At 41.2% G+C, this 10,911-nt stretch overlaps 1 protein-coding gene across 1 annotated transcript in view; it reads left to right on the top strand.

Moving 5' to 3' along the window:
* The first annotated feature begins 650 nt into the window (after positions 1 to 650).
* Positions 651 to 10,911, top strand: part of LOC101471273 (uncharacterized) — a 33,729-nt gene continuing 23,468 nt past the window's right edge. Inside the window, exon 1 of the mRNA XM_004574292.2 lies at positions 651 to 1,438. Within this exon, the coding sequence (XP_004574349.1) occupies positions 1,166 to 1,438 (273 nt within the window). The 5' untranslated portion in view covers positions 651 to 1,165. The remainder of the gene's footprint in view (positions 1,439 to 10,911) is intronic.

The following is a 10,911-nucleotide window of genomic DNA, read 5'->3' as shown; positions in this document are numbered from 1 at the left end:
AATCATATCAATCATATCCAGTGCAGCATACAGAGAGATGAGACGACAAGGCTCTGGTTACATCAGTGCAAAGCAAGCTAATAAATAGATATAAAAATGAGACAAAAATACATAAATATACGCTTGAGAGTTACAAGAGTTACATATATATTTCACCTGTAATATTCTGAATATTTATAATTGAGCTAGTCGTATACATTTAGAGCTATTTCTTATATTTTGTCAACGTTGTAATATGTTGTATTATTCAATTTAGTTCAGTCTGTTACTGTTATTGCCCTGGAGCCACGGTAACCACATCTTTTCCTGAGATATTACACGGGTGAAACGTTGCCCTGCTTTATTTGGGACTACACAGCATTTTATATCCCAGCCTTTTGGATATTGAGACACAGAAATACACACACAAGAACAAACTCGTTTGATTATCTGTGTATGCATGAATCTATAATAAGTGCCAGACAGAATACGAGCTGTATTAACAGTAAACAGTAATATTACTAAGAAGGCGATCCAAAGTCACACCGCAGTGTGGCGCTGCAGCTAGCGCTGTCACAGCAAGAAACTTTATGGTTCCATGTCTGCTGTGGATATCTGTGGGGCATTTGCGTGTTCTCCGTCTGCCTGCGTGTATTTGCTCTAAATATTCGCCCTTTTCCCACAGTCCAAAGTCCTGCGAATTTGAGCTGATGGCTCTTCACTAAGCTAGACAAAGTGCTTACAGTTTATACCAAAGGCCTGCCTCCAGATGTTTTGAGTGTGCAAAACTAGTGCGGCGTATACAACCTCATCATCCTCCTAAAATACACTGGAATACTCACAGGAATACATCGCAGTAATATAACGTGTTTACGTCTTTTCTTTATCTTGGAGTGTCGTTTTTATTTGGAATGAGGCATTCACTGAGCAGTATGAGACTAAGTTGTGGTTGTGCAGGATTCCCAGCAGCATTCCTGTAGGCTCCGCCAACAGCTGTCCAAGTGAGACTGTCCGGCAGAGCGCAGGCTAGAGGAGGGGAATGGGACCGAGAGCTAAAGCAGTGAGTTCATCAGGACAAACACACAACGGATACCGTTCCACAACAGGTATTCGAAGAATTTGAAGAGACAGCCAGACTTTTAGGGAATTCATTCAGCTTGAATTTTTAGGAAAACGGTATTCTGTGATGTCTTTCCAAGACCTTCGAGACTCTTTTGAAACGTTCTCGCAATACATGAAAACGGGGCGCAGTCGGAATAAAGAGCGATTGCAAGCCAGCCTGGCCGGGTTATGCGAGCTTGGGCTTCTCAAACAGAGACAGGAAAGCAGGGTGCTGCGCGCTCTTGGGATCAAGGACCCTTCGTCAACCGGGGGCCCGGATTGGGGAGCTCTATGCTCGGAACTTTGTGCTATGGACGCACCAAAAGGGAAGGAAAGCTGTGGTCTCAATCTCCACCATGTAAGTTCTATTTGTCCTAGCTTATTAGCCAAATTAATATTAAAGTTAGTATAGCCGATGTGATAGCCAGCTACTTTAAATTTCAGTTGATCCGTTTTCCAAAAGTTCGCATACGAAGACAGCTGATCCCATACATAAGGGTGTGTGTGTGTGTGTGTGTGTGTGTGTGTGTGTGTGTGTGTGTGAGTGGGGGGGGGGAAGGGGTAGCGGTGTGTAGTGCTAATACCCGTGCCTCGTTTCTTAGCATTTACTTGCGCTGACTTGTAGGGATTGATTGGCTTTGAAATAGCTTCTTGCTTTTACATTACGATGGTAACTATAACGACCTAGAACGCGAAAAATGTCGGTGGCTGCTCTTTGTGCGGGGTTAGTGCATGAAAACGTGGAGAGCCAGGCATACATTACCATTTTTGGTCAGTTTGGGGAGCTTCATTACATTATCCATTTTATGCTGAACACAGTGGCTTATCCAGAGATCTGTCTGTTGAGTTTGAATCATTTCTCACATGAAGACTGAGGTCATTATTTTGGCATTACACCAAACCATCTTTGACTCTTTAAAATGAATTCCACGAATCAACAGCAGATAAGAAGTTGCTCTGTGGCCTCAGGATGCAGTTCGGATTCTCATTCAAATATCAACTTATATATTTATATCATTGTAAATTATACATTATGCTATATATTGCAGCACAATGTAGCATGGGATAATCATTTACAGTTTTGGAATTTAATACACTATTATTATCTCCAAGGATGCTGCACTTTGTCTTGGTTTTCACTTCCAGAAATAAAGATGCAATTAAAAAAATGTAACAATGTCAACAACAGTTTGTAGTTTGAAGTATAAGACACTGTTTTTCACATTATAAAGAGCCATATTCATTCTGTGCAAATTTGAAACTTTTACTGAAACGAGGTAACATCTGAAAGACAAGTAGCTGCCATTTCTATCGATAAATCTAGTGTGCGCTTAAAACATGAGTGAGACAAATGTCCTCCTGTAAAAGGATGCAGCAGATGAGCTGCTGACTGTGACAGTGAACAGTGTAAGACGTGCTACATGGTGAATGGTGGAGTTTGTCCGACTCGGGATAAATAGTTTAAATGTTACAACTATGCCATATAATTCTTTTTATATGACTTTGCACAACACTAGGAACACTGGGAATACAGGGCTTGATTGTAAAGAAACAAATAGTTCCATCTTGTGACTTTCTCTCTATCTACAGAATTTAGAAAATGTCCAAACTACTCTTAAGGTTGCACACAACACTCTTCCCTAACCCCAAGAGAAGATATTGTGACTTGAACATTTGCCTCTTTGTTTTTCTTTCTGTTTTTTATGTAGCTCATCGGTTAATTCCTAAATCATGACACTTAATGCAGTGGCACTATGGCTTCATATTGGTTTCATATATAATTTGGACTGGTTGGGACTTATAGAGGTTAATGCTGAAATTAGTCATTCACCCCTTGCTCCCTTGTATTTGTTTATGTGTGTGGCAGTACTGGAAAAAAGGGACAAAAAGGCCTTATGTCTGCAATGTGGGAACAAAGACAACTAGACTAAGAAAAATATGATGCGTATGCATGAAGAGAGGGCATCTGTGTTTATTAGTGAGGAGTTGCTGACAGCCATGTGACAGCTGACAGCAGGTGGGGAAACAGAGCAACCTTCACAGTGGCCTCCAGCGTGTAAAGAGATTAATGAGAGGGCATGAGGCAATGTGAATGCATAATGTGTAGTGTGTCTGTGTGAATGCACTCTGGATTATCTAACAACTATGTTAATCATAACAGAGTCATGTCTAGGAACGAGAAGAAGTGCATTAAATTTCCAAGGATAACAACCTCAGAAAGTGACTTACATTCAAAAAGTGTGGCCTTTGTGGGAATGTCTACATATAAGTGTTTATAGTTAGTATGTTAAAATGACAGCACAAATGTACAATCTCCAGTCCATGCTTTTTTCATCTGTGTATCGTCAAGCCAAATGTAAACATTCTCAATTTTAATATATGTGTTTTGTCTACATTTCACACCAAATACAGGGAGTGCAGAATTATTAGGCAAGTTGTATTTTTGAGGAATAATGTTATTATTGAACAACAACCATGTTGTCAATGAACCCAAAAGACTCATTAATATCAAAGCTGAATGTTTTTGGAAGTAGTTTTTAGTTTGTTTTTAGTTTTAGCTATTTTAGGGGGATATCTGTGTGTGCAGGTGACTATTACTGTGCATAATTATTAGGCAACTTAACAAAAAACAAATATATACCCATTTCAATTATTTATTTTTACCAGTGAAACCAATATAACATCTCCACATTCACAAATATACATTTCTGACATTCAAAAACAAAACAAAAACAAATCAGCGACCAATATAGCCACCTTTCTTTGCAAGGACACTCAAAAGCCTGCCATCCATGGATTCTGTCAGTGTTTTGATCTGTTCACCATCAACATTGCGTGCAGCAGCAACCACAGCCTCCCAGACACTGTTCAGAGAGGTGTACTGTTTTCCCTCCTTGTAAATCTCACATTTGATGATGGACCACAGGTTCTCAGTGGGGTTCAGATCAGGTGAACAAGGTGGCCATGTCATTAGTTTTTCTTCTTTTATACCCTTTCTTGCAGCCACGCTGTGGAGTACTTGGACGCGTGTGATGGAGCATTGTCCTGCATGAAAATCATGTTTTCTTGAAGGATGCAGACTTCTTCCTGTACCACTGCTTGAAGAAGGTGTCTTCCAGAAACTGGCAGTAGGACTGGGAGTTGAGCTTGACTCCATCCGCAACCTGAAAAGGCCCCACAAGCTCATCTTTGATGATACCAGCCCAAACCAGTACTCCACCTCCACCTTGCTGGCGTCTGAGTGGGACTGGAGCTCTCTGCCCTTTACCAATCCAGCCACGGGCCCATCCATCTGGCCCATCAAGACTCACTCTCATTTCATCAGTCCATAAAACCTTAGAAAAACCAGTCTTGAGATATTTCTTGGCCCAGTCTTGACGTTTCAGCTTGTGTGTCTTGTTCAGTGGTGGTCGTCTTTCAGCCTTTCTTACCTTGGCCATGTCTCTGAGTATTGCACACCTTGTGCTTTTGGGCACTCCAGTGATGTTGCAGCTCTGAAATATGGCCAAACTGGTGGCAAGTGGCATCTTGGCAGCTGCACGCTTGACTTTTCTCAGTTCATGGGCAGTTATTTTGCGCCTTGGTTTTTCCACACGCTTCTTGCGACCCTGTTGACTATTTTGAATGAAACGCTTGATTGTTCGATGATCACGCTTCAGACGCTTTGCAATTTTGAGACTGCTGCATCCCTCTGCAAGATATCTCACTATTTTTGACTTTTCTGAGCCTGTCAAGTCCTTCTTTTGACCCATTTTGCCAAAGGAAAGGACGTTGCCTAATAATTATGCACACCTGATATAGGGTGTTGATGTCATTAGACCACACCCCTTCTCATTACAGAGATGCACATCACCTAATATGCTTAATTGGTAGTAGGCTTTCGAGCCTATACAGCTTGGAGTCAGACAACATGCATGAAGAGGATGATGTGGACAAAATACTCATTTGCCTAATAATTCTGCACTCCCTGTAGGGTTGCTCAAACACAGCAGCAAGTCTCTGCTGGTGTGGTTGGAATGGAGGGGTGGCTGACTAATCACTTATGTGAAGTTTCAAAATCAAAAAGTAATAGCTGTGCAGTTTCTGCAGTGTAATCACCCTACAAGCTAGCTGCTTGAAACACAAGTCCTGTAAGTCACAATTCCCACCAGCATAGAGCGATATCTATTTATTATCCAGGGTCAACATACAATTTACACTGTAGGCAACGTTCCCTCTAATTTTTCACGTGTCTGAGCGAACACACAAACTCCCTGAGCGTCCCTTGGACCACTGTGAGCAACAGCAGACGTGTGCACTGTGGTCACGCCAGCATCCAATCCATCCAAGTTACATGTTTATTAAAATAATCAAATTACTGCATTTACATTTATGTTAGACGACTTTAAATTAACAGCTTTAGCCCACTTACAATGAAAATTTAAAATAAATCTTGTTCATGACCTGTGCAGCATGTTAACACTATTGGAAGAAAAAATAACTTGAACTCCAATTTTGAAAACACAACTTTCTTTTTTTTTTCTTTTTTTTTATAAAGCTCTGACTTGTATTATGAGTCTGTGGGAGAGAGTCTGTAACTCTGTCTGCAAAATACAGTAAATAATGACCAATGTTGGGCAATTAATTATATAGTTACTTCTTCAAAAAAGTAACTGAGTTTTGTGGATGCGTCTGGCTTTCATAACTGGATGCAGGATAATACTTAGGCACTGGAAGTCATCCAGCCCCTGTTCTCTCAGGGAATGGACTGAACAAATGTCTAAGATGGCATCATATGAACGGGTTATGTACAGAATGAAGGGGAGAGAAGATATTTTTGAGCAGGTCTGGGGTCCTTTTTTGTTGTACATCGACAATGTCTCCTAGATATTATGATAAATGTTCTTTGGGGGGGGGGGGGGGGGGGGTGTTTCATGTGTCATTGGTATTTTTGTTGTTGTCTTTTTCTTTTCTTTTTTTTTATTACTTTGAAAGTCAGTAGAGGGAAGAAATTGTCTTAATGTCATCAGTGGTCAAGGTTATGTTTTGCCTTTTAGGCACCCGGGTGTTTTGCCCCCATTGCTTTTGTTTTTGCTGATGTTTCCCAGGAAGCGGTATATCATTTTGTTTCTCCTGGTTTTTTTTTTTTTTTGTTGTTGTTGTTGTTGTTGTTGTTGTTGTTGTTGTTGTTGTTGTTGTCTGTTTGTCTTAGTTACTGTTAGTCCTTATTTGTTGGTTGTTGTTAAGAAACGGACAGAGAACTGACAGTATGATTATTCCAGTTGTATATTCGTTAATGTTTCTGTCCATCCAAAACATGAATAAAAAAACAAAACAAAAAAACAAAAACTGAGTTTTGCAAACAAAGTTTTTTGCAGCTGTTTACCTAAAAATGCCACCAAGGCATTTTTAAAATAAACATTTCAAACTATTTACAGAACAATCAGCTGTTCTGCATCAAATCTGATGCCACACAAATTATTTGTGCCGCTCCAAAAAATAATTTCTGTCCACTGAGATGAAGGAGAACAACAGCCTGATACCTGCAGGCCTGACAGCAGCAGATGTATCACTGCTGTAACACCTGTAACACTCAGCAGTCGCCTCATTGTTCTGACACACAACAAAACTATTGACTACACTACACACTAACTACACACTAACTACACAAGATTTGCGCTAAATGTCGCAAATCTCTCAAAACACGCCGTCACTCCTAAAACTTCCCCTTCCTAAACAACTAAATGCCATGTTGCCATATCATTTTTTGATTGGTCGACATGGTGCATTTTTCCACCAATAGGAAAGGCTGGGGGAGGGGGGCTGTTTTGCTCACAGGCTTTCGAGTGTTTTCCTTATAAAACACCGTTTTTACCGTTTCTTCCCGTTTCTTCCCGCAGTAAATATAAACAACGACAGTATTCAGGAAGAAAAACAAACATTGCAGATATTTTATCATAACTCTGGTTTTACGTGGCCGATCAACACAATTTAAAAACTGGTATAAAGTCCACACTTTGTCCGTCAGTTGTTCCGTCTGTCCTGCTCACATCTCCAATGGTTGGACACGTTGTCATTAACGTGGCTTCACTCCACATCAGCCGCTTTGCTAAAACACCGGTGTCGGCACATAAGGACGCTGTCCTTAGCCTGTCAACCACGTTGATTAGCTGCGTATATACGAATGTGAATCGCATCATTGGCTGGACTGTGGGATAAGGTGGCATTGTTCTGATCCCATACGGGAGTAGCCAGTCACTGAGTAACACTGCAGAACAGTTAACGGATTTATTTTCATTTCAATTCAGGTTAGATTTTTTTTTGTGCGCAGAGACCGTGCCAGCAGTGCGCAATTGCGCACACGCGCAGCTTAGAGGGAACATTGACTGTAGGGCTGCGAATTACTTGGGACCGCTGCGTTTGCCATTAATTGTGTCATTGAGCAGAGTTTACCCTGAAGAATGTAGATAGTGCTAACTTGTAGTGGTTGCAGATCCTAAGGTACCAGTTATATTTTAAGTCTAATAAATATAAGTTGTCACTTCCTTCCAGCACACACACACGCACGCACACACACACACACACACACACACACACACACACACACACACACACACACACACAGAAGACATAAGCAACCATTGAGTCAGTGTGGTCTCACATGAGGAGCTGCTTGGCCCCCACACAGCTCCTTTTATATAATACACTCCAGACATAAGGTCAGTTTAATTTTTTTCATGTGTACACGTACACATGCACATATAAATCCTTTGTATAGTACAATATTAAAACACTGCTCAAAGAAATAAATAAAAGCAACACCTAGAGTATAGCTTTAAGCCAATTAAACCTTTAGGATACGGTTATATTCACAAGTGCGAAATATGGCACAGTTAGGATAACCTTGTGTTAAGCAAGAAAAGCAAGAAAAGTGCTCAACATCTTTAAAATAAAGTAATTTACATTAATTTCCATGGCTTTCCAAGTGATACTTCAGAAGTATTCTTCATGACTAGTTCAACTAGAACTGAACTATTGCCACACATAGCAAAGTCTACAGTTTGAACTTCACATCAGATTATTTAGCTGAATACTTCTGAAGGGAAAAGGAAATTTAAAAAAATGAGTTCTCCTGTTATTGTTTCAGTGCAACAGTTATTCTATTCAGCAATCAAGACTCAATGTAAGGGCCCAAGTAGACATCAGTCAGATAATCCAACAGAAGATGAAAAGTCTAGGGAATGCATTCCTTCTGTGGATCATAACGTTTGCTTTGTATGAGAACTTGCTGACCTGTACTGAAAAAACAAATTGTTGGATTAAAATTTAAAAAATATGAACACTATGTAAAAAAAAAAAGTAATTTACAGCTTTACTGTAGCTGTGTGAGCAACTACAGTAAATATAATATGAATAAACAACCTATAGAGCCTTTGCAGTGATACTCCAAAGCACATTACTTTCTTAACTCTAAAAATAAATGGACATTCAACCTGTTGGTGCAGCAAGAAAGAATTAAAGTGACTGTATACATGTTTGTGTGAAACAGCTAATACATATCACTTCAGACACAAAAAATATGAACAAATATAAATTTAAACATCAAATGTTTACATAATATTCAGTCGTTGTTTTTAAAAAAGGAGTGTTTTTATTTCAAAATCCCCTGTGAGTAGAAAATCTAGGAAAGATTTTACCCTGCCTGGAATAGGGTTACCGGGTCCCTGCCGGGAACCAGGCCTGGGGAGGGTGCCTGAGAGCCAGCACCTGGTGGCCTGGCAGTTTGTGTTTGTTGGCGGCCAGGGGAGGAGAAGGCTGTATGTTTTGGACACTAGGCTGAAGAGAGGGCTGAGCCGTCACTACCTAGTGGTGAGATGGATCAGGTGGCAGGGAAGGATGCTGGATAGACCTTGGGTGCATAAACGTATAGTGCGGGTAGACCTGGAACGCATGGCAGAGGCCCCTGTCCTCGAGATCTTCAACTCCCACCTCTGGCAGAGCTTTGATATCATTCCAAGGGAGACTGGGGACAGTGAGTCTGAATGGACCATGTTCAGCCCCTCCTTGCTAAAGTTGTTGCACTGCGCTGCCAACACAAGGCGATTGGTACCTGTCATAATGGTAACCCCTGGACCAGATGGAGGACACCAGAGGTGAAGGGAACCATCAGGCTGAAGGAGTCCTATCAGGTTGGCTAGCCTGTGGGACTTCGGAGGCAGCTGTGGGTACCGGCAGGCCAAGCAGAACGCAGCTTGGGCAGAGGCTGAAAATTCAGCTGTTGGAGGAGTTCAGGGAGGCCATGGAAAAAGACTTTGGGAGTGCATTGAAGCGATGGCTTCAATACTGTCACATGACTGGCATACAGTCACACGACTCAGGTGGGGAAAGCGGCACTCTACTGTGTGTAGTGTGGTTGGAGTGTATCAGCGGAGATGCACTCCACCCATTGAGGCAGTTAAGCAAACCCCTTGGCTGCAGGGCCCCAGGGGTGGATGAAGTTTGCTCTGACTTCCTGAAATCTCTGGATGTTGTAGGGCCTGTCTTGATTGATAGGCCTGCACAATGTTGCTTGGAGTTCAGGGGCAATATCTGTGGACTGGCACACTAGGGTGGTGGTTGCCATCTTAAGGAAGGTGGAGGAGGTTAAGTATTTCAGGGTCTTGTTCATGACTGAGGGGAGAAGGGAGCGGGAGATCAACAGATGGATTGGTGTTGCAGTTGCAATGATGTGGACCCTGTACCAGTCTGTCATGGTGAAGAGAGAGCTGAGCAAAGCTCTCGATTTACCAGTCGATATATGTCCCTTCCCTCACCTATGGTCAAGACCTTTGGGTAGTGACCGAAAGAAGAGAGATTGCAGATACAAACTGCGGAAATTAGCTTTTTCTGAAGGGTGGCATCTCCCTTAGAGATATGATGAGTTCAGCCATCCGGGATATGCTCAAAGTAGATTGACTACTCCTCCACATTGAAAGGAGCCAGTTGGTTCGGGGATCTGACAAGGATGCCTCCTGGGTGAAGTGTTCTGGGCATATCTCACCTCACCTGGGGCAGACCCAGGACACGCTGGAGAGATTATATCTCTCAGCTGGCTTTGGAACTCCTTGGTTTTTCCCCTGGACAAGCTGGGGGAGGTTCCAGGGCAGAGGGAGGTCTGGGCTTGTCTCCTTAGGCTGCTGCCCCTGCAACCTGGTCACGAATAAGCAGAAGAAGATGGATGGATGTCTACAATATCTAAGGCAGCTCATCAAAAATGTCTACAAGTAAATTAAAATAATTTAATGAAAATAATGAAGTCTTTTAAGTTATTCTTAAAAAAATACTAAGGTCCTGTTGACTATAAATCAGTCAAAGCAAGTCTTCCACTTTGAGTAGAGAAACATCCACATCAATGAAAGCCATATATTATTTATTAGACCTTAGAATTTTATAAATAATCAAAATGTTCATTTTAAAATTATCTTTAATTTTCATCAAACACTTCATGCCATGGCAGACCCAATACCAGTTATCTATACAGCATTAAAATGAAATGTTCTTTTTATTATGAAAGTGAGAAAAGATATGAAAAAAAAAAAACCAAAGTAAAAAGTACTGTAAGCTCTTACTAGCAGAATTTTTACTGTAATGAAGTCAATGGTGTGTGGAACTTACAGAAGAAGCAAGTGCTGCAACAAGTGAGCAGTTTCCGCTTGTGTGTGAGAAATAACATTTCCAACACATAGCCACAATCCCTGTGAAAAACATGCCAACATGTTTCAGTCTTCATTAATCCCATGCAAATGTACACCCATTTGGAGAACCCTGACATAATACAGAACAATAATATGATTAATTCCCAGACTGCAGTTT

Source organism: Maylandia zebra, linkage group LG10 (genome assembly GCF_041146795.1).
Source record: "Maylandia zebra isolate NMK-2024a linkage group LG10, Mzebra_GT3a, whole genome shotgun sequence".
Taxonomy (NCBI): Eukaryota; Metazoa; Chordata; class Actinopteri; order Cichliformes; family Cichlidae; genus Maylandia; species Maylandia zebra.
Note: the sequence above shows the minus strand (reverse complement) of the source record. Positions and strands in the feature narration are given on the sequence as shown.